This window comes from Pristis pectinata, chromosome 34 (assembly GCF_009764475.1).
Source record: "Pristis pectinata isolate sPriPec2 chromosome 34, sPriPec2.1.pri, whole genome shotgun sequence".
Lineage (NCBI taxonomy): Eukaryota > Metazoa > Chordata > Chondrichthyes > Rhinopristiformes > Pristidae > Pristis > Pristis pectinata.
This window is the reverse complement of record NC_067438.1, coordinates 1,027,164-1,051,867: the sequence shown is the minus strand read 5'-3', so window position 1 is coordinate 1,051,867 and position 24,704 is coordinate 1,027,164. Positions and strand designations below refer to the sequence as shown.

Genomic DNA, 24,704 nt, shown 5'->3' with positions numbered 1-24,704 from the left:
CCTCTGCAGTTGGACTCAACCCCAAATGCTCCCACAAGGTGGGGAGGACAAAACACCAAAGCCCCCAACAACCATCCCACCCAGGTCCTGGTCCATTAGCTGAAGCCACCAGGCTCAGTAGAAAGCACAGAGGGAGGACCTGCACATTCCAAAGCACACCACTACCCACACTGTAACACACAGACCGTGGACAGACCTGCCGGCACAGCAGTCTCACACCGACCGGGCCGTACCTGAGGCAGCTCTCGGTCCGTGCCCTTTAACCGGGAGATGCACTTCTGGAAGAAGACGTGGATCTCGCTCTTCTCCGTGGTGCTGGTGAGGTCGACGGTGGTCAGCATGTTGGCGTTCTCATCACATCGGTTGCGGGAGAAGGTGAAGGCCACGATAGGCAGGTTGTCCTTCTTCCGCAGCATGTCAATCAGGGACAGCCAGACATTTTTATCCTGTGCCGGGCAGAGTGTATACACAGGTTGAGACCGGTGCCAGGGCAGGGGTCACTGCACTGATTCGTGGGACACCAGGGTCCCGCAGACCCCCAGCATCGTTCACAAAGCTCAGCCAGGCACTGGACACAAGGTCTCCTGTCTGTTTACGTCTCCTGCTGGGCCTCCCAGTATTATTGCTTCTTCCCACATTCCCCCACCCCCCAGCCCCTGACCCTCCCTCTCCCACCAGCTCACTGCCTTAACCCCACCACCCCTCACCCTCTCCCTGCCCAAATTCTCAGGTGCGCCTTTCACTTCTATCTCTAGGTGTTCTCGTGCATAAATCACGAAATGTCAGCAGGCAGGAGCAGCAAGTAACACAAATCGCTGGAGGAACTCAGCAGGTCAGGCAGCACCTACAGAGGGAAATGGACAGTCAACATTTCGGATCTTGAGTCCAGATGAAGGGTCTCGACCCAAAACATCAACCGTCCATTTCTCTCCACAAATGCTGCCTGACCTGCTGAGTTCCTCCTGCGTCGTGTGTTGCAGATGCTGGAATCTGGAGCAGGTCTCGTGTCTCCAGGTGGGGAACGTAGTTCAGAAGGCAAATGGCCACGGCAGGAGGGTTGGACATTACAGAGCATCATTACAGTTGGACAGAGTTGGTGAGGCCACACTTGGAGGACTCTGCACAGTTATGATCTCCTTATTTGAGAAAGGACACATCAGTATTGGAGTCAGTCCAAGGGATTGGCTGAGCTAATTCCTGGATGAGAGGTTGCCCCATCACGAGGGGTGAAAGAAGTTGGACCTGTTTTCTTTGGAGTTTAGAACAATGAAGGGTGATCTTATCCAAACATTTTTGACAGGATGCTCCCATTAGTGGGAGAATCTCGACCAAAGGGACATAATCATTTATAACTGAGGAGTGTAGGAATGTCTTCTTGTAGAGGGTGGGAAACTCCTGGAATTCTCTATCCCAGAGGGCTGTGGGGACTGGATCAGTGGAGATATTTAAAGAGGAGCAGATATATTTTTTGAAAGATCAGGGAATTGAGGGCCCTGGGGAACTGGCACAGAACGGGAGTGGAGGCCTGGGGCAGATCAGTGGAGATCACACTGAATGGTGGAGCAGGCTTGAGGGGCCGAGTGGTCCACTACTATTTCCTACCAGTTCAGCCCCCCATCTCTCACTCACATCCGTCCCTCCTCCCCACCCTCCTTTCATCCCCCCGAACAACCCCCCCCCCCCACCACAGATCAGGGGGCACCTCACCTGGCTGGAGCCCCCATAATGGGCTGGCTGCCTGGCTCCGAAGGTCTGTGAGTGTTTGCTGGCTCGCTCTTTCTTGGCTTCCACTGCCGCGTAGTACCTGAACCCGGAGCAAGGCAATAAGCAGGCAGGACACAGTCCAATTCCACACCCACTCCTCCCTGCCTCCTCCCCCTCTCCCCACACAGCAGAACAACTCTAATGGAAGTGGGCACAAAGGAATTAAAGCAGAAAATGCCTGCATTTCCACAGCGCCTCTCCCCACCCCAGCATGGCTCAGGGTGCAGGAAATGTCCCAGAGAGCCAGTGCACAGCAAGCTCCCACAAGCAAAGTGCCACCAACTAGTGAGTCTGTACTCGAAGGAGTTCAGAAGGATAAGGGGGTAATCTCATTGAAACCTAATGACTACTGGAGGGCCCGGATAGAGTGGACGTGGAGAGGATTCCATAAACAGATGTCCCTCTAAAACTGAGATGAGGAGGAATTTCTTCAGCCAGAGGGTGGTGAATCTGTGGAATTTGTTGCCACAGAGGGCTGTGGAAGCCGAGTCATTGGGTCTATTTAAGGCTGAGATTGATAGGTTCTTCATTGGTGGGGGGGGAGGGGGGGGGGGGGGGGAGTAAATCAATCAGTCATCAGTGAATGGTGGAGCAGATTCAATGGGCTGAATGGCCTAACTCTGATCCTACAACTTATAGTCTAACCAGGAATGTCATGACGAGTTTATCACGAAGGACATCCTTCTACGCCAAGGTCCCAATGCAGAGTTTGACGTGAAACGTGAACAATTCCTTCCTCCCTCTCCCCCCCCCCCCCCCGATGGATGCTGTCCGACCCGCCGCATTCCTCCGGCAGATTGTTGGTTCCTCCCACTCTGCTTCCCAACCGCGGCTGTGGGAACCTACACCCACGTTCAGCCACCAGCCTGCCCCAATGACCACACCTCCCACAGTGCAGCAATCCCTCGGCACCGGCACCCCAACGCTGTCGGCAACCACGCAGGGCGGACGTACACTCTGGACGTACACGCGCCCCGCACACCACCCCCCCCCTCCCACGCAGCGCGAGGACGCACACACTCGGCCAGATGCTGCACGCACCCCTTGGTGAGGAAGTTTCCCTGTGCATCCAGCAGAAGGAAGATCTCATTCTGGGTCTTCTGGCTGTTGCCCGTGTACAGGTGGTGCTCCAGGGGCACGGGACGCTTCATGGTGCTGATCACGTAGATTTTTTTCTGCTTTATCCTCCTGTTGGGGGGGGGGGGTGGGGATGGTGGGAAGAGAACAGGTCAAACCCGATCAGGCGAGGCACCATCCAGTCAGCTGCACAATCTTCCCATTTCATTAGATCCCATAACCCCAACACGTGCAGGTTCGGAATAAATAGTCTGGCTAGCCAGTGCCTCTTTCCCAGGGCACCAATGCTCAATACAAGACAGCATGGCTTTAAAGTAATGGGGGGGAAGTTCAAGTGAGATATCAGAGGAAGGTTTTTACCCAGAGAGTGGTTGGGGCATGGAATGTGCTGCCTGGGGTGGTGGTGGAGGCGGGTACCTTGGTCAAATTCAAGAGATTGCTAGATAAGCATATGGAGGAATTTAAAATAGAGGGATATGTAGGAGGAAGGGGTTAGATAGTCTTAGGCGAGGTTTAAAGGTTGGCACAACAGTGTGGGCCGTAAGGCCTGTATTGTGCTGTACTGTTCTATGATTCTATGAACCTCTACTGGTAACAAACCTCTGGCCTCATTACATAAACCCAGAAAACACAGCTGTGTATAAAACTGAGAAGCCTTTGGGGAGAGTAACTAGGGTGACTCCTGCTGGAAACTTATCTGTGCTCCAAGTTATTTTTAATTTCATTTTCAGTATGTGGACACCACAGCATTTATTGCCCATCCCTCATTGCCCTTGGGAGTTTGGAGGTGAGCCACCTCCTTGAGTCGCCCAGAAGGTGCTCCTGCAGTGCAGTTGGGGAGGGAGTTCCAGTGATTAAGACCCGGCGATATTTCTCCAAGTCAGGATGGTGTGTGACCGGAAGGGGAACCTGCAGGTGGTGGTGTTCCCCTGAACCCTCTGCCCTCGTCCTCCTCAGGGTGAGAGCTGGTGGGTTTGGCGAGGCACTGTCGGAGATGCCTGGGGAGTAGCTGCCGTACATTTTGTAGACGGAGTACACTGCCGTCACTGTGTGTCGGTGGGGGAGGGAGCTGGAGGGGAGTGCACACACACACACACACACACACACACACCACACTGCCATCACTGTGTGTCGGTGGGGGAGGGAGCTGGAGGGGAGCACACACACACACACACACACACACACACACACACACACACACAGACCCTTACCACAGCACACTGCCGTCACTGTGTGTCGGTGGGGGAGGGAGCTGGAGGGGAGCGCACGCACACACACACACCCGTCACTCTGTGTTGGTGGGGGAGGGAGCTGGAGGGGAGCACACACACACAGACCCTTACCATAGCACACTGCTGTCACCACGTGTCGGTGAGGGAGGGAGCTGGAGGGGAGTGCGCACGTGCACACACACACAGACCTTTATCACACTCACCCAATCCAGTCGGCGAACTCCAGGGTGTTGGGCACGGTGGCACTCAGCAGGATGAGGTTCACGTGGTCTGGAAGCATAATCAGAACCTCTTCCCACACCACACCTCTCTGCAGGAGACAAGAGAGAGTCTCACACATCAAAGCACCAGCAATGTACTCACAGAGTACCCAACATTAATGTTTCCCGCATTATATTCATTGATGTAATGCAGAAAACACAGCTTCTTCCCCACTGCCATCAGACTCCTGAACTAATCACCTCTCTCACATCCCCTTCCCGGTGGTGCTGCCACATTCTCGGACTCTTAACTCTCCCTCTCTCGGTTATTCCGTTATTGTCACTTTAGCACAAGAAGCTGTAGAGAGTAGTGGACTCTGCCCAATACATGACAGGCCCATCCCTCCCCACCATCCGGGCCATGCCATCTTCCCGCAGCTCCCATCGGGTGGGCAGGAGGTACAGAAGCCTGAAGTCCCCACACCACCAGGTTCAGGAACAGCGACTTCCCTTCAACCATTCGGTTCTTGAACCAACCGGCACAACTCTAATCACCTCAGTACAGCAACACTATGGTCACTTTGCACTAGAATGCACTTTGTTTTCTTGTAAAAATTGTGTATAATTAATGTTTAACATGTTTTTTTCTTGTGAATGCTGCTGATCTGCTGCTCTGTGCCTGTGATGCTGCTGCAGTAAGTGTTTCATTGCACCGGTGCACACATGGACGTGCAGATGACAATGAACTCAAGTTTGAAGGTTTCTTTCGCATTACAAGCTTTGCACCATTCTGCTTTGTGCTTGCTGCTGTATTTATCATTACCGTGTGCACTGTTTACTCGGCGAGCTACACACAAGCAAGGCGTTTCATTGCACCCTGGGGTATGTTACGATAAACTTATCCAAACACAGCAACTGATCCATGCACAAGATTCCACACTGCAACGAGAGGCAGATAGTAGGCAAGTTACATCGAACCAGTTGGAAACCCTGGTCAGGCCACAGCTGGGGGGTTGTGTCTAGTCCCAGCCTCCACACTTTCGGGAGAAGGTGAAGGTCCCGGAGAGGGTGTGGGGGTGAAAGAGTTACTGGAACGGTTCTGGGGAGGGGGGATTTCAGACCCGGGGGAAACTGGAGAAGCCACCTTATCATACTAGGGAACCTTTCAATAGTCTTGCAACAGAGTGTTCAAGGACATCTTCAACCTCTCACTGCTGCAGTCGGAGCTTCCCACCTGCTTCAAAACGGCATCAGTCATACCGGCACCCAAGAAGAGCAGGGTGAGCTGCCTCAACAACTATCACCCAGTACCACTCACATCTACTGTGATGAAGTGCTTTGAGAAGTTGGTCATGGCTTAAATTAACTCCTCCCTGAGCAAGGACCTGGACCCACTGCAGTTTGCCTACTGCCACAACAGGTCTACAGCGGATACAATCTCACTGGTTCTTCACTCGGCTTTGGAGCACCTAGACAACAGCAAAACATACATCAGGCTGCTATTTATCGACTGCAGCTCAACATTCAACACCATCATCCCCTCAGTACTAATCAACAAGCTTCAAAACCTGGACCTCTGTACCTCCCTCTGCAACTGGATCCTCGATGTCCTTATCAGGAGACCACAGTCAGTGCGGATCAGTAAAAACATCTCCTCCTCGGTGACAATCAACACAGGCATACCTCAAGTATGTGTGCTTAGCCCACTGTTCTACTCTCTCTTCACTCATGACTGTGTGGCTAACCACAGTTCAAACACCATCTATAAATTCACAGATGACACCACTGTTGTTGGTAGAATCTCACATGGCGATGAAGAGGCGGACAGGAGTGAGGTAGGACAGCTGGTTGTGTGCTGTCACAACAACAACCTTGCACTCAATGTCAGCAAGACCAAGGAAATGATTGTGGACTTCAGGAAGGGGAAGTCAGGACAACACACACCAGTCCTCATTGAGGGGTCAGCAGTGGAAAGGGTGAGCAGCTTCAAGTTCCTGGGCGTCAACATCTCAGAGGATCTATCCTGGGCCCAACACATTGCTGCAATCACGAAGGAGGCACGCCAGCAGCTCTACGTCGTTAGGAGTTTGAGGAGATTTGGTATGTCACCAAAGACTCCTGCAAGTTTCTACAGATGTACGTGGAGAGCATTCTGACTGGCTGCATCACAGCCTGGTGTGGAGGCTCCGATGGGTAGGATTGCAAGAGGCTGCAGAGGGTTGGAGACAGCCCACTGCATCACAGGCACAACCCTCCCTGCCGTTGAGGACATCTTCAAGAGGCGGTGCCTCAAGGAGGCAGCATCCATCTTTAAGGATCCTCACCACCTGAGACATACCCTCTTCACATTACTACCATTGGGGAGGAAGTACAGGAGCCTGAAGACCTACACTCAATGTTTCAGGAATAGCCTCTTCCCCTCTACCATCAGATTTCTGAACAGTCCATGAACACTCCTTCATTATTCCCTTGTTGCACTATTTATTTATTTTTGTAACTTCAGTAATTTTTATGTCTTGCACTGTCCTGCAGCCGCAGAACACCACATTTCCACCACGTGTCAGTGATAATAAACCTTATTCTGATGCTGTGAGCTGGCACAGGATTAATGGGCTGAATGGCCTCATCCTGTCCATGAAGATTCAAAAATCACCCACTGCCCACCCCAGAGGACTTTGCACGTCACAGGAGCCCCCGGTTTGTGCTCCGATGGGGAAGACTCACCTCAGCGTCATTGACGTAGTGAACCTCATCGAATATGACCCACTCCAGATCACGGATCAGGTCGGAGCCGTTGTACAGCATGGACCTGCACAGGAGACAGAGGTCACGGAGTTATACAACATGGGAACAGGCCCTTCGGCCCAACTCGCCCGTACCAACCCCAGCTAATCCCATTTGCCTTGTGTTTGGCCCATATCTCTTTAAACCTTTCTGAAGCTTGTGTGCCAGGAACAGAGGAGACCGATCCTCGACAGAGGGTGGGAGGGAGCAGTGGAGACAGATTCTCGGGTGGGTGGGGAGGTGGGGGTGTTGCTTGAACAAGCGTGGACAGCACAAGGACATACCTGCTCACAGCACAGATCTCCCCCAGTCCAGCCATCACCCAGTCTCGCTGTAGTGGGCTTGGGCTCCCACTCAGAAGGTCCTGGCCATCCCAGGACATTGGCTCAGTTTCCTGCTGAACCACACTGCTGTTCCTGACGCACCCACCAGGATCTAATCTCCCCCCACCCCAACTACCCAACAAAAGCCTCTCCCTCACACTGAACCATTTGCTCTCAACACTCACCCCTCCAACCACCTCCCCACTTTGATCCCTTCCCTCCATTCTCTCTGTCTAACCTACCACCCCCAATCTAACCCTCGTCCCAGCAGCCCCCCAACTCTGAACTAACCTACACCCCCCATCTTGAACCCCACCAATTGCCCTCCCAGTCTAACCCTCCTTCCACAACTCCAAACCCCTCCCACCAATCACCTCCCCAACCAAACCTACATTTGCCCTCCCTGAACCCCTCACAATATGTCCCATTCCAAACCTCCTCCCACCTGCCCACTCTGAACCCTCGTCACTTATCCCCAACCTAGTGCACCACTTTCCCACCATGACCCCCCCACCCAACTGTCCACCCACCACTCCTCCACATTAAACCTCCCCTCCCGACCTCCTCCCAATCTAGCCCTCCCATCACCCCTCACACTCAGCTCTCCTGCCACTCATTCCCTCCTCATCTAACCTACCACTGTCCCATCCTGAACCCCCCCCACCACTCCCACCTTGAACCTCTCACACCCCCAATCTAAATCCAACCCTGCCACTTCTGTCATCTGACCCCCGCTCTTCTGCTCCTCCTCCCCACCTCACCACACACCCCAATCCATTCTCTCCCCCAATCTATGCCCTTCCCGAATCTTGCCCCTCCCTCCCCACCCTGCCCGTCTCCTGGCCTAATTGCTCCCTCCCTGACACCAGGGAGGGAAGGGAGAGAGGGGAAGTGGGGCAGGGAGAGGTTGCAGTGTGGAATGGGGAGAGGACCGAGACACTGACCTGAGGATCTCGGTGGTCATGATGAGGCAGGAGGCTTCGGGATGTAACTGCACATCTCCTGTCAGCAGCCCAACATCTTTGAAGGTGTTCTTGAAGTCCCTGAACTTCTGGTTGGATAAGGCCTTGATGGGAGACGTGTATATGGTCCTGCGAGAAAGATTCACCCTCATTACCGCACAGGCCAGCAGCAGAGGGCAACGAGGAGAGACAGGATAGACTCAGAACATAACTGTGGTCACACGGCCTCTCCAGGGACAACCCAATCCCAGCCACAGGTCCACATCCTCTCCCCTCCATTCCCCAACACCCTCAACTCACCCAACATCCCATCCGTCTCAGCCTTATAGGTTCAGTCATGGGGTCTGCTCAGGAATTCTTTGGGATTAGACAACTGAACAAAGACTTACCACCCTGATGTAACACAGAACCATGAGGAGGGTAGGGTGTGACAGCTTTCAAGGAGATATGGAGAGGCTGGTGGACTGGGGAGCAGAAGACACAGTGGGCAACGAGGACCACTCAGGACAGACTGTTTGACGGCTCCCTGGATCCAGGTTTAATCCTGACCTCTGGTGCTGTCAGTGTGGAGGTGGCACCTTCTCCCTGTGACTGTGGGGGTTTCCTCGGGGTGCTCCGATTTCGTCCCACATCCCAAAGACGTGCTGCCATGTTAAATGGATGCTGCAAATTATTTCTAGTGCAAGTTAATGGCAAAAAGAATCAAAAGGGGAGTTGATGGGCATGTGTGAGAGAGAATAACTTGGGGGGGGTACAAGGAACTATGGAGTGGGGAATGGGATTGATAGGATGGCTCTGCTGGGAGCTAGCATAGACTTGATGGGCCGAATGGCTTCTTTCTGTGTTATAGTAAGTAAAATGGGTGACAAATAAAATTTAGCATTGACAAGTTTGAAATGCTACATGTTGGAAGGAGGAACGGGAAGTGCAGTGACCCAAAGGGGTGCAGAGTGAGGTGATTGCGTAGGGGCACGAGGTTGAAGGTGGTAGGGCAGGCTGAGGAAGTCGCAAACATATAGCATACGGGATTGTGGGATTTACAGAGGTGGGCAAAAGGGCGAGGAAGTCACAATGAACTTTTATCGCTCACTGAACTGAGAGGCTTTGGAGAGGGTGCGGAAGAGATTTTCCAAAATGATTCCAAGGACGTGGGACTTTAGTTCTGTGGACGGACTGCAGAGGCCGGGGCTGTTTTCCTTGGAACAGGGGGGATCGAATGGAGATGTTTAACAACCCGTTTCCAGTGACAGAGGGGTCACCAACCAGAGGTCAGACAATGAAGGTGGATTGGCAGAATAACATAAAATAGATCTTTCTTTTTGAACAGTGAGTGGATGGAGCCTGGGACACTGCCAGGGGAAGGAGTGGAGGCAGATTCAATGGTAGCATTAAAGGGAGCAGGACAAGTATCCAAAGGGAAAGAAATTGCTGGGCTGTGTGGAGAAGGCAGGATATCTAAGCCTCTCATAACTTTAAACACTTCTATAGGGTCGCCCCTCATTCTCCTACAAGGAATAAAGACCCAGCCTGGCCAACCTCTCCCTGTAACTCAGGCCCTCGAGTCCTGGCAACATCCTCGTAAATCTCTGCACTCTTTCCAGTTTAACCACGTCTTTCCTATAACGGGGTGACCACAACTGTACACAGTGCTCCAAGTGCAGCCTCACTAACAACCACAACATAACGCCCCCACCCCTACACTCAATGCCCTGACTGATGAAGGCTGGTGTGCTAAACACTTTCTCACCACCATCTGCCTGGGACGCCACTTTCATGGAACTATGCACTAGTCCCTCTGTTCCATTACGCTCCCTCGTGCCCCACCATTCATAGAATAAATTCTACGCTGGTTCGACTTTCCAAAAATGCATCACCTCACATCTATCTGTATTGAAACCCATTTGCCCCTCCTCACCCATTTCCCTAACTGATCAAGATCCCGCTGTAATCTACGATAACCTTCTTCACTGTCAACACCTCCTAATGTTGCGTCATCATTCCCATAGTGTGGCGACCAGATCTGTACACGCATAAAACTGACCAGGCAGTTTTGGGCTAAGTAGGGTAGGACAGCAGATTCCCTCACTGATGGATATCGGAGAACTAGACAGCTCCAACAACAAACTGGTAGCTTCACAGTCACTGCTACTGATCCAGGCCTCAATTCCAAATATTTAATTCCTTGGGATTTAAATTCCCCAGCAGTCACATGGGGTCCACACCGCCATCTGCTGCCCAGGAACGTTGCTGCAAAGCTGCTGCAGTCAAGAGTTCTGCTCTCGCTGCCTGGTCAGGTAACTGGCTGGAGGAAGAGGAGAGGAATCGCAAGAGGCTGCAGAGGGTTGTAGACTCAGCCAGCTCCATCAGGGGCACGACCCTCCCCACCATCGAGGACATCTTCACGAGCCAGTGCCTCAAGAAGGCAGCATCCATCACTAAGGACCTTCACCACCTGGGACATGCCCTCTTCTCATTACCACCAACGGGGAGGAGGTACAGGAGCCTGAAGACCCATATTCAACGTTTCAGGAACAGCCTCTTCCCCTCCGCCATCAGATTTCTGAACGGTCCATGAACATTCCCTCAATGTTCCTTTTATCTTTGCACTATTTAGTTTTGTAATTTATAGTAATTTTGTGTCTTTGCTGTACTGCTGCCACAAAACAAACTTCACACCATACAAGACAGTGATAATAGATCTGATTCTGAGTACAGGTAATATTTCAGGTCAGTGACCCTTCATCAGAACCACTGATCTGCAATATTCTCTCTGCCTGACCCACTGGATGTTTCGGCCACTTTATTATAGACTGCCGAGGACCTGTAGACTCCCCGAGTTTCAGCTGTAGGGTTGACACCTGGGTGCTCACCCCACACTCCAGCCACAGGGACAAACCCCCACCCCGGAACCGGTGGCAGGGTGGCCCCACCTCCCCTCAGTGAGAACGGTGGGCTCAAGCCCCCGTGGAGGGTGCCCGTCATCCTCGAGCCCCCGTGGAGTGGTGCCCATTCGTTACCCAGTGGCTGTTGTTGCTGTTGTTGTGGGGGGGGGAGGGGAAAGATGGGGGGGTGCAGGCAGCCTCCTGCGCTCTGCGTTCTCACCTGGTCATGTGTTTCTGCGAGAGGGCGATGGCATACTCAGCAACCACGGTCTTGCCGGCGGACGTGTGGGCGGCCACAAAGACGGAGTCGTGGGACTCGAGGCGGAGGATGGCCTGCTTCTGGAACACGTCGGGTTCGAAAGGCCACTAGGGGTGGGGACAGGGACAGGGACAGGAGGGAATGGAGAACACAAGGCAGGAGCTGTCAGTACACCCCTGGCCCACACCACCGCCCCTCCCACAGGGGGGAACCTGCCCAACCCCACCCCTCCATACCACCAATCCTCCCACAGGGCAGAACCCCAGCCCCACCCACTCCCGCAAGGAGAACCCTGCCGCCCCTCCCACAGTGGACTCCCTACCGCCCCCCCCATCCCCTTGATACCACCACCCCTCCCATACAGAACCCCATCCACACAGAACCCTGCTGCCCCCCCACAGCAGAAACTCCTCCCCCAACCCCTTGATACCACCACACCTCCCACACGGCAGAACCCCACCCCCCCAGTGCTTAAGAGGCTTTTAGATCGATGCACGAATATGAAGGGAACGGAGGGATGCGGATGATACACAGGAGGAGGACATTTAGTATAAACTGGGATCAAGGTCGGCACAACATGGTGGGCTGAATGGCCTGTCCAGTGCTGTACCATTCTGTGTGACACTAATAAACCTCCACAGGGTTGCCCCCTCTTGGCACCCACACCCATCCTACAGGGTATCCCCACCCCTTTAAATTCAGAGGTGAGGGAGCTGTACGTGCACACCCTGCAGATGACACACTCGGTATGCCTGGGGTGGGAGTCTCCCAGTGACAGGTAGGACAGCCAGAACCACAGGCACTGAGCAGTCCACTTCCCGGGAGCTCAGTGCCCAGGGTCCCCCATCCCCCCAGACTCCACCTCACTCGTTCAGCAACAGCCTCCCAGGTCCAAATGGTACCTGGGGTTATTCGGCTGCAGTAGCCAGCGCAGGCCAGGGTCTCACCTTGAACGCCGGGTCCGGGATGCGCTTGTAGAAGTCGTCCACGGGCATGGAGACGTCGACTGGCACTGCCCACTGCTCCTTCTCGGGCACCTCCTCCTCCTCCTTTCCACTGGCTGGGGTAGGAGGGGCCGCGCTCACCTCCTGCGAAGAGACAACCGCCCCGGGAGTGAGCCTGTCCCCGGGGGAACCACCCCGGGCGTGAGCAGGCCCCCGGGGGAACCGCCTCCCCGTGCCCCTGCACTCCCGCACCCCCACTCCATGCCCAAGGGTGCTCGGACCACCCATTCACGTACCCCCCCCCCCCCCCGACCAGAGGCGGAGGCAACAGGGTGGGGGGTTTGTGGAGAGGGGGTTCCAGGTGCTCGGTTGACCGCCCCCCCCTCCCCCCCCAGGTTCCCCTCCACACACACAACCCCGGGGTTTCCCCGCACACACTTCTCCCCCAGGTTCCCTCCACACACACATACAACCCTAGGAGTTTCCCCCACACACACACACACAGACCGACCCAGGGGATCCCCACACACACACACACACCCACCCACCCCCGGGGGTTTCCCACACATATGGGATCTCCCCCCCCCCCCCACACACACACACACACACACAGACCCAGGGGTCCCCACATACACACAGACCCCCGTGGGTTCACCACACATACACACCCCCAGGGGGATCCCCCCCCCGCCCCCCCCACACACAAACAGACCCAGGGGTTCCCCACACAAGCTGCTCTTCCACTGGCTGGACTGGAAGGCAGCGAGCACTGCGTGGTGTCCCAGTCCTGCTCCTGACCTGCAGCACCAGCTCCTCCAGGCTGTTGGTTCTGGCCAGGGTGGGCTTGGCTGCCACACTTTGCACTTTCTTTTCCTCCTCTTCGTCGCTGGAACCCCCAAGGTCAAAGTCGTCCATCCCTCCGACGAGGTGGGCAAGGCTCAGGAGGCCGGGCCCGGCCTTCTGCTCTGTGAGTGGGGCAGGGAAGGGAGAAACAGGCAGTTACTGAAGCAGCATCCGAGACCGCAGGAACTGAACCTGACCAGCCACGAGGCGGCAGCCGTGGCTACCGGAGGGAGTCCAAGGACGGACACCCCGCAGTGTGTCTCACCTCCCAGATGTCATTAAGCCAGACGGTGCAGCGAACATTCACAGGGACATTACCAGGACTGGAGGGCTTGAGTTACAAGGAGACACTGGACAGACTGGGACTGTTTTCCCTGGAGCATAGGAGGCTGAGGGGTGACCTTGTGGAGGTTTATAAAATCACGAGGGGCATGGATAAGGTGGACCGTCACAGTCTTTTCCCCAGGGTAGGGGAGTCTAAAACTAGAGGTTTACAGTGAGAGGGGGAAGATGTAAAGGAGATCCAAGGGGCAAGATTTCCCCACACAGAGGGTGGTGGGTAGATGGAACAAGCTGCCAGTGGTAGAGGTGGGTACAACATTTGTACAGGTAACTGGATAGGAAAGGTTTAAAGGGATACTTATTAGGTTTATTATTGTCACATGTACCAAGGCACAGTGCACCTTGTATTTGGATACAGGCCAAATGCAGGCAAATGGGATTAGTGTAAATAAGCATCTTGGTCAGCATGGACAAGTTGGGCCAAAGGGCCCGTTCCCCTGCTGTATGACAATCAGTCTATGGCACATCCACAAGGCACAAGTCAGGAGTGCTATGGAACAGCCTCCCCTCGACAGGATGAGAGCAGCACTAACAACTCTCAAGAAGCCCGACACAATTCAGGGTAATGGCTCACTGGGGTCCCGACCATTGTCCGCCATGACCCAGTGGGTAACCCTGGCCTCAGGAGTCGTGGGTTCGAGTCCCACACCAGAGACTTAACTCACGACGCACCAGCTGGGGTGCCCAGGGTAACACAGAGGGAGTGCTGCACTGCCACAGGTGGGAAACCAAGGCCCTCCTTTCCTGTTCAGTTAGACGTGGAAGATTGACACCGGGAGAGATCTCTGTATCCCGGGTACAACATGCAGACATTAACTGGACGTTCTGAAGCTGCTGTTTGTGGGAGCTTGCTGTGCACAGCTCAGCCGCTGTGTTCCCTGGATCACAGCAGTGACCACACACATGCCCCGCACTCGCCCACCGGCACCGTGAGTGGGACTCAGCCCCGACCAAACACCCAACGTAGGGGGCCGCCGTGCTCCCCAGGACTTACCCACTCGCCTGAAGTCTAGCCCCTTCTTCCACCCTGGAGGCACAGTCAGCAGGTCTAACACAGAGATAGGACACAGGATCAGTCTGAACTCAGGGCACCTGAGAACGGTGGGGGGAGGGGGAGAACAGCTGTGCACCCCCACGTCCTCCTCCCCACTCCACACCCTCTCCCCCAACAGTCCAGGGAGACCCTCCCCATCTCCCCTCTCCAGGGAGGCCCCACACCCTCCCCTGATCACTCCTGGGTCCAGGGAACCCCTTCCCCTACATCCCCCTACTCCAGGGAGCCCCCACACCCTCCCCCGATCACCCCAGTCCAGGAGCCCCCCAACACCCATAGTCCAGAGAGTCCTCGCACCCTCCCCCATACCCATCCCCCCAGTCCAGGAGCCTCCACAACCTCCCCCGATCCACCCCGAGTCCAGCAACCCCCTCCCCTAGTGGGTCCCTACACCCTCATCCATCCCCCATGTCTGGGGAGCCCCCAAATCCCCCCAATCATCCCGGGTCCAGGGAACCCCTCCCCCTACGCTGGGGAGCCCCCACACCCTCCCCCATCTCCCCCCCACCCGGGCCCTCTCCACAGTCTGGGGACACACACCGTTCTCAAAGTCAATATCCTCCTCAAGATCGTCCACCATCTGAATCAGATCCAGGCTCGGCTCCTCCAGGCCCCCTGGAGGGTCGGGGGTGGGGTGGGGTGGGGTCGGGTGGGGGGGGAGAAGGGCAATGAGAATAGTCAGCAAACAGTGGGTTTGCAACATAGACCGAACCAGTGATGTCTCCCTCCCCATCCACACCCCCACCCTCCCCGTCCACACCCCCACCACCCACCCTCCCCGTCCACACCCCCACCACCCCCATCCACACCCCCACCCTCCCCGTCCACACCCCCACCACCCACCCTCCCCGTCCACACCCCCACCACCCCCGTCCACACCCCCACCACCCACCCTCCCCGTCCACCCCACCCTCCCCGTCCACACCCCCACCACCCACCCTCCCCGTCCACACCCCCACCACCCCCGTCCACACCCCCACCACCCACCCTCCCCGTCCACCCCACCCTCCCCGTCCACACCCCCACCACCCACCCTCCCCGTCCACACCCCACCACCCCCGTCCACACCCCCACCACCCACCCTCCCCGTCCACACCCCCACCCTCCCCGTCCACACCCCCACCACCCACCCTCCCCGTCCACACCCCCACCACCCCCGTCCACACCCCCACCACCCACCCTCCCCGTCCACACCCCCACCCTCCCCGTCCACACCCCCACCACCCACCCTCCCCGTCCACACCCCCACCCTCCCCGTCCACACCCCCACCACCCCGTCCACACCCCCACCACCCACCCTCCCCGTCCACACCCCCACCACCCCGTCCACACCCCCACCACCCACCCTCCCCGTCCACACCCCCACCACCCACCACCCCCGTCCTATCACTCACCAACAGCATGGTCAATGCACCAGCTCCCTGCCCATCCCCATATCCCTCAATGCCCCAAACATCCAGAAACCTTCCCACACCGACGAGTCTGTCCTCGGCCATCTCCACTGCCAGGGTGAAACAAGAGGAATTCTGCCTGGGTGGTCTACATCCTAATGGGATGTACACCGAATTCTCCCATTTCAGGTAACCCTTCCCTCCTGGGTTTCCCCCCCAACCCCTCCTTCCAACCCACCTCCAGTTTTCATGCCCTTTCCCATCTTCCCACTGTGCTCCTGGTTCCACCCACCTGCTGAAGCAGAACCGTTCCAGTGCCAGCACTGGTTGCCTTTGTGTTCCTGCTCATCACCCTCCAGCAGCCGTCTCCACCCTCCCCACCTCCTGCCCCACCTGCCTCCTTTTCCCTCCTCCTACCTCTCCCAACTCCACCCCACCCTTCCTGGCTCAACTTGCCCATCATCCTTCACCTCTCCACGGTCTCCCGTCTGCCCTCTCTTCTGTATACCGGCCATCTCCCCTCTCGGTCCTGACGCAGGGTTTCAACACGAAATGTCGACAATCCCTCCTCCCCCCCCACAGACGCTGCTCGACCTGCTGAGTTCCTCCAGCAGATTATTTGTTGCTCCAGATTCCAGCATCTGCAGTCCCTCATGTCTCCAGGAATCTATCGATCACAGTTTTGAATGACCAAGCCTGCAGAGCCCTCCGGGGAGGAGAATTTCAGATTCTCCCCACTCCGGGAGAAGGTGGTTCTCCTCCCCTTAGAGACAAACAGCTGACCCCCTAATCCGAGACAGTGACCCCTGGTCCTGGACGCCTCAGCCACATGAAACACTCCCCCTGCATTCGGTCTGTCAACTTCCGGGAGATTTTTGTACCTTCCAATGAGAATTCTCATCACCAAACTCTAGAGAACACAATTCCAGCCAACACAATCTCTGCTCACACAGCAAGCCCACCACCCCTTGGACCAGGCCGGTGAATCTTCACTCATTCCTCTGTGGCAAGTACATCCTTTTGTGGATGAACGGTGTCCAATGCTCCAGCTGGGGTCCAACCTCTGACACTGCAGATACACATTCCCTGAAGCCACCCTGCAAGGTGAGCCGGTGAGACACACCGCAGGGAGGGCGATGGATTCCAGCTCTCACACTCCCCAGGAATGAAGGAAACAAAGCAGCCCTGTTGGAGAGCAGAAGATGGACACAGGAAGCCATGGTTACCAGGGCTGGGAGCCAACTGTGTTCGGGAACTGTACCTACCTGGCCAGAATGGGTAGTTGGTGGAGCTGCCTCGCACAAACTCAGCCAGGGGGCCTGGCGGTCTCTGCAGTGAAAGCGAGTTCTTCACGGACAGGCCGGTGTCCTCCAGGAGCACCTGTCCACAGACACAACAGGCAGCAGCTGACGGAATGAGACAAAGAAACCTGGGCCCACAGACGTTCACAGGGGACGGATTCAGCTCCCACATTAAAGCCGACCAGTCATTGTGACACTGTGCTCCCTCACCCACCGGATGTCATTACTGTTTTATAGTCATCCTGCTTCCCTCTGCTTCCTGACTGAATGACTTCACGCACCACACCTGTGTCATCAATTCAATCACCCCCCTCCCTCCCTCTCACACATCACACTAGCCTTTAGAAATTATATTTCAAGTCCTGTGCTTCGAATAACATTCATATCCAATTCCCCACAGTCCCACCTAATTCTCCCCACACATCTAACGTGCCCATCCCCAGTAACTCCCCCTCACTGGGGCAGTGTCCGCCTCTCCCTGTACCCCAGTAATTCCCCCTCCCTGGGGCAGACTGGCCATACCTCCTTGTACCCCAGTAACTCCCCCTCCCTGGGGCAGACTGGCCATACCTCTTTGTACCCCAGTAACTCCCCCTCCCTGGGGCAGACTGGCCATACCTCTTTGTACCCCAGTAACTCCCCCGTTGTCTGGTTGCGTTCCACCTGCAGTGTTGAATGAACCGGTGTGACGTCCACATGGTACAAAGCATCAACACATTTCTCTCTGGGCCAGACCCTACAAAACACAACCAGAGAAATAATGATTAAAAACAAAATCACGGGACTGAACCAACTGGAAATCGAGGAAGCAGAAATTGAGGGAGATCAGTTCACTCACACTCAGAGGGGCGAGAATTGATCTCACTAAGACACCAACTCCGAGACCGGAGGTGACACATGTTAACAACTTTGACGTGAATGCAGGAAGTACAATGAGCAGGTCTGCCAGTGACATGAAGGCTGACGGTTGTTGCCAGCAGGGAGGCAGCCTTAGGCCACAGAATTAAACTGATCAGCAGGCAAATGGGGCAGAGCAGTGGCAGATGGAACTTAATCCTGTTAAGTGGGAGGTGCTAAATTTTGGGATCAAAGGAGGATGGGACATGCAGCATGAACGCCCTCGGGAGCACTGAGGGACAGAGCGTACAAATCAAAGGATTCCCAAAGGTGGCAGCACAATAGATGGGGTGGTGAAGGTGCTTTCATGAGTCAGGACAAAGAATACAAAAGTACAATGAGGTCTCGGTACAAGTTTCTAAAACATTTAGAGTAAAGGTGACCCCCCCCCCCCCCCCACCCCACCACGTTACGGCCGTTCGGTTACGAAGATTCACCCTGACAGAGTTCACAAATTACTCCCACAACATTGAGATGTGGAATAAAATTCGCTCTCACAGAATCTGTGTCACAAAAAGGTAAATAAATAGCACAGATTTTATTTTCAGCTCGCACTTCTTGACACACACGACACAGCTTCATGTTGTGTAAGTGGTGGCAGTTTTCTCGGAACGCAACATCCCACCTTAACACGGGGTCACCCATACTGCGTGCAGTTCCAGCCGCCACGTGGGAAGGGTGTGATTGCACTGGAGAGGGTGCGGAGGAGGCTTCCCAGGATGGTGCACTACAGTTCCAAGGAGAGGTTGGACAGGCTGGGTTTGTTCTCCTTGGGACAGAGGGGACTGAGGAAGAACCTGACAGAGCTTTACAGAATTCTGAGGGGCAGAGAGTGTGGATGGTAGGAAACCTCTCCCCAGGGCAGAGCGCAGAAGTTTAGAGGGGACCAGAAGAAGCATATTTTTTTCCCGCCTGGAGGGTGGTTGCAACCTGGAACACAGCTCCTGAGGAGGTAGTGGAGGCAGAGACTCTCATAATCTTTAAAGTGCATCTGGACAAGCACTTGAATCTCCAAGGCACAGTAGGCGACAGACCAAGTACTGGTAGCTAATGGCTGGCATAGACATGATGGGCTGAAGGGCCTGTTTCTGTGCTGTACACAATGACTACATTACTCTACAACTTCCAGACTCAGAGAGACGCGAGTACTTGGGATTCCCTCCACTGAAGGACTGTGGGTGCTCGGTCACCACTGGTTTGGGGACATGCAGGAAGGTGGACAAAGGGGCACAGGGTGGATCGACACCTCACCACGTGGCAGAGCAGTGCCACCTGGGCCCCAGCCACTTCTGCCAGCGCACTGCCTATTGACTGAGCTCCATATCCCTTGTCTGGACAATCCAGGGAGCTCCATGCATGATTTTGGTTCCAATATCTCATGGGTGGCCCATGAAGAGATGGGTTGAAGGCTATAAACCACAGGGAGGAGCCTGGAGGAGGGGTGGGGAGTGCAGAGAGAGGACAGCCGGGCGAGGGCAGGTGGTGAGCAATACCTTGATATATCCCACTCACGAAAATCATGGCTGGTCTTCTACCTAGTGCCACTTCCCCACAGAGACCCTGAATTCACCCGGCATCCCCACAGTTATTGGCCTTTGCCTTGATACTCAGCAACTGAGCCTGCTCTGCCGTCTGGGGCAGAGAATTCCAAAGACTCGCCACTCCCAGGTGAAGAAATTTCTCCTCATCTCAGATCCGAACGGCCAACCGGATATCCCGAGATGGTCTGCCTGACTCTCGATGCCCCAGAACGTCCAGCCAAAGCACATGGCAGCTTTCGATGAGATCACCTCTCCGTCCAAGCCACAGAGGGTACTGGCCCAGTCTGCAATGGCACCTTTCTGCAACCGAGATCCTCACCGCTGTCCTGCCAAACTGCCAACACCCTGCCGCCTCCACCCCCACACACAGACTTACTTCTGGGAGTTTTCAAAGTGATGGAGGAGAAGCTTCTCAGGGTCGGACAGGAAGTGCATCTCTGCCTCAGTGACGAGGTCCACGGCAAACGGCGGCAGCCCACGAGGAAGCTGTTGGGAGGGGAGAGCGGAGAGTGGGATCAGTAACAGGAACGGCAGGCCCTGCAGCAGTGGGGCAGTGCTGAGGGAGGAGCCCTTAACCGGTCCCTGCATCCAAGTTTAAGGCTATTGTCACACCCACATACACAGGGTATAAATGCCACAATAATGAGCTTTTGGGAGCACAGCACATTAGACACATAAGTTAACATAACCTTAATTTAACGAAAATTATACATAACTTAGACATGCGCAAAAATGAACAACAAATAACCATTACCACACGAGTGCAAGCTCAGAGAGGAAGGTAGTGTTAGGGCTTGTCAGGTCAGTAGTGGTGGTCAATCGAACTGTGTGGGAAAGTACTGGTGTTCTAACCAACTGCAACGACATCTGCCCCAGTCCACGACTAGGAACAGGCCCCTGTCAATTCATCTTCAAGGTGGGGTGGGGTGGGCTGCCTGGTCAAGGAAGGGATGGATAGCCTCGAACATGGTCCCCCTAATCCACACGAGAAGAGCCCTGGGGTACCCATGGATGACTCTGTTACCTTCCTCTCAGACAAGCCCTCGAGGGTGACTCGCATCCACTCAGTTCCTGTGGGTTCTGAGGTGGCTGATGAGACCGATGTGGCAACTGCAGACTCTTCCACAAGTGGGCAGGAGGTGGCTGATGGGCTGGGTGGTTAAGGTGGCCCACCCCCAACGCCGAGTATTCCCGACACATGGACTTGGGTTCTCGATACCATCCCAAATGCTCCTTCTCCACTTGAGCGGTTGTTGGGCCAGAGGTCCCCAGGACCCAGTGGGGATGTTGCATTTCTTCAAGGAGGTACTGAACACATCCTTGGATCTGTTCCTCTGTCTGCCTCATAATCTCTTGCCAAGACAGAGACGGGAATAGTGTCAGTTTTCGGAGTCTGGTGTTGGGCATGCAGATGAAGTGACTGCCCAAAGTAGCTGACTGAGAGTCCTCAGTGGTGGGGAACACACTGACATCGGTCGCTTATCCTTCCGATGGATTTGAGGATTTCATGGAGACAGTGCCAGTGGTAACTCCCACTGCCAGCACTATAAATAATCAAACAGCACACTGATTTTCTATTACATGTCATTATACGGTGCTAAGGTCAAGAGGGTTGAGAGCTTCAAGTTCCTAGGAATGAACATCACCAATAGCCTGTCCTGGTCCAACCAAGTAGATGTCACAGCTAAGAAAGCCCACCACTGCCTCTACTTCCTCAGGAGGATACAGAAATCTGGCATGTCCACGTCGACCCTCACCAACTTTTATCCATGCACCGTAGAAAGCATCATAACCGGGTGCATCACGGGTTGGTATGGCAACTGCTCTGCCCAGGACCACAAGAAACTGCAAAGAGTTGTGGACACAGTTCGGCACATCACGGACCCAGCCTCCCCTCCATGGAGTCTGTCTACACTTCTTGCAGCCAGCATATTCAAAGATCCCACCCACCCTGGACATACTCTCTCCTCCCCCCTCCCATCAGGCAGAAGATACAAAAGCCTGAACGCACATACCACCAGGCTCAAGGACAGCTTCTATCCCAGTTATAAGACTATTGAACAGGTCCCTAGTACGATAAGATAGACTCTCGACCTCACAATCTACCTCATTATGACCTTGCGCCTTATTGTCTGTCTGCACTGCACTTTCTCTGTAACCATAACACTTTATTCTGCATTCTATTATTGTTTTTACCCTGTACCACCTCTATACGCTGTGTAATGAATTGACCTGTACGATCAGTACGCAAGACAAGTTTTTCACTGTACCTCGGTACAAGTGGCAATAATAAACCAATTCCAATTATACAAGACATGAAGCCGCAGAGGTCAGAGCAAGCGGTTCAGCACCAGGTCGCGTAAGCAAGCAAGCATTAGGTGCGCACTCACCGTGGCCAGTGGGAGAATGACACCCTTCTTCACCGGCTGTGTGATCAGTTCAAACTTCCCTGAGCAGCCCACCTCCAGGATGGACAAGGGCAGGTCATGGGCATCTGGCGGAGGGACTTCTTTAAAGCAAGCGAGGGAGATGAGAGGTTAGCCAAGGCAGGCGGAACAAATACAGAGGAAGGCTGCCCACTGACAGGGGGCTTGGTGCCCACACCCACAAGTGGGAGGTCTTTCCTTATGGAGTCAGTGGAAGCCCATTAGACCCAACCAGTCCTTGCTGGACTTGTGCTCCACTCCAGGCTCCTCCTGTCTTTCCCTATATGCACCTACCCTCTGCTCCTCTCCATACTTGTCCAGCCTCCCTGTTAAATCTATCGGGACTGTTCCCCTCGATCCCTCCCCAAGGGACTGAGATTCACATTTTTGCCCCTCTTTGGAGAGGGAGGGTTCTCCTGAATTTCTTGTCTGTTCCTGGGTCGCTCTCTTATATCGACAGCCTGGTTCTGCCCTTCCCCACAAGTGGAAGTCTTCTCTCGGCATCCACTCAGCATTTCAACACCCTCTGTTAGGTCCCCCTGCAACCTCATTCTCAAGAGAAAAGGGACACAGTCTGTTCTTCTTTTTCTGATATGTACTACTGGACATTGTTGGTAGCCTCCTTGTAAACCTCCTCAGCACCCTCTCCATTTCCCTGCTCTTTCTTGGTGGTGCAGCAGTGCCAGGTGACTTTGTCAGAGCAACGACCACACCAAAGCAACTAGATGAGGAGTCCTGTATCCAAAGAGCCAGTTATTTTGGCAGAAAGGATAGAGAGGCAACATGGACTGGAACAGCATTGTAACGAGAATGTGGGTAATGGGAGCAGAGATCATTTCAAAACAAAATTACTCTACAGGGGAGAGAATGGGGAATGAGAACAATGGGACAACACACAATCTGCTGGAGGAACTCAGCAGGTCAAACATGTGTGGGGGGGGGGGGGGGGATGTTGCAGGTCGAGACCCTGTGTCAGTCCTGACAGGCTCTGGTTCTGCTCTTCCCCACAAGTGGGGACATTCCCTCTGCATCAACTCATCAAAACCCTTTAGCAATTCCATCAACAATTCCTTTCCCTCCATAGGTGCTGCCTGACCCGCTGAGTTCCTCCAGCAGATTGTTCATTGCCCAGCATCTGCGGTCGCTTATGATGGGATTGCTCTAGGTGGGTTCGATGGTCCAAATGGCCTCCTTCTCTATGTAATGACTCTTCAGAAGTTGGCTGCACCATCAAAGCCTCAGTCTGCGCCGTCCTGTTTCACACAACTCCAAGACACACATCACCCCACCCACCAACATCCCATCCACCTCAAGCCCACCAGTCACCCACAGTGCCACCAACTACTCCTTAACCCACTGCCAGTGGCAATGTCCCCTCTAGCCTATTACCAATGCCTCAAGCTCTCCCCAGCCCCAAAGCCCACAGCCAGTAACCCCACTCTCCCCTCAAACAAACACACTGCTAGGGGCCCCAGTCCCTTCCACCTCCCCCCCCTCCACCCCACCAGCCCACTGCCAGGTCCTCACCGCGCACCCCCCCCCACCCCACCAGCCCACTGCCAGGTCCTCACCCCCCACCCCCCCAGCTCACTGCCAGGTCCTCACAGCGCACCCCCCACCCCCCCAGCTCACTGCCAGGTCCTCACCCCCCACCCCCCCAGCTCACTGCCAGGTCCTCGCCGCACACCCCCCCCTCCACCCCACCAGCTCACTGCCAGGTCCTCACCCCCCACCCCCCAGCTCACTGCCAGGTCCTCACCCCCCACCCCCCCAGCTCACTGCCAGGTCCTCACCCCCCACCCCCCCAGCTCACTGCCAGGTCCTCACCCCCCACCCCCCCAGCTCACTGCCAGGTCCTCACCCCCCACCCCCCCAGCTCACTGCCAGGTCCTCACCCCCCACCCCCCCAGCTCACTGCCAGGTCCTCACCCCCCACCAACCCACAGCCAGTCACCCCCCGACTCACTTCCCCCCCCCAACCACCCTCCCCTCCCCTCCCCCCAGCCCAACCCCCCTCCCCTCCCCCCCCAGCCCACCGCCCCCCCCCACCACCCGCCCCTCCCCTCCCCTCCCCCCCCAGCCCAACCCCCCCCACCACCCGCCCCTCCCCTCCCCCCCCAGCCCAACCCCCCCCACCACCCGCCCCTCCCCTCCCCCCCCAGCCCAACCCCTCCCCCCCCCCCCCCGCTCTCACCGAGTCTCTCGCGCTCCATCTCTGCCGGCAAATGGCTGACCTCTCACCCGGAAGATCAAGGATCCCTCGGCCTTTCCTCCCGGCGGCCACAATGTTCCGGCAGGACAATGACTGCGGCCGCCCCTCGGGCCGCAGGGCCGCCGCCGCGCTGGATCACACACCGGCTCCGGAGCATTTACTCCGCTTTATCTCCCCTGGCTGATCGCGCCCTCAACAAAGATGGCGCAGAGGTGGACAACCGGGGGAAAGAGGCGCCAGGCTGTGCCCTTAACAAAGATGGCCGCCACA

General features: G+C 55.4%; 1 protein-coding gene across 1 annotated transcript in view; it reads right to left on the bottom strand.

The window, feature by feature from the left end:
• Positions 1-24,611, bottom strand: part of LOC127585937 (helicase SKI2W-like) — a 45,454-nt gene extending 20,843 nt beyond the window's left edge. The window contains 16 exon segments of the mRNA XM_052043691.1: positions 234-446; positions 1,708-1,804; positions 2,806-2,952; positions 4,277-4,383; positions 6,998-7,082; positions 8,325-8,471; positions 11,445-11,590; positions 12,431-12,571; positions 13,226-13,392; positions 14,607-14,660; positions 15,207-15,281; positions 17,323-17,437; positions 17,977-18,094; positions 20,173-20,282; positions 22,187-22,305; positions 24,417-24,611. Coding sequence (XP_051899651.1) covers positions 234-446; positions 1,708-1,804; positions 2,806-2,952; positions 4,277-4,383; positions 6,998-7,082; positions 8,325-8,471; positions 11,445-11,590; positions 12,431-12,571; positions 13,226-13,392; positions 14,607-14,660; positions 15,207-15,281; positions 17,323-17,437; positions 17,977-18,094; positions 20,173-20,282; positions 22,187-22,305; positions 24,417-24,435 — 1,860 coding nt within the window. The 5' untranslated portion in view covers positions 24,436-24,611.
• Between the last annotated feature and the right edge of the window lie 93 nt (positions 24,612-24,704).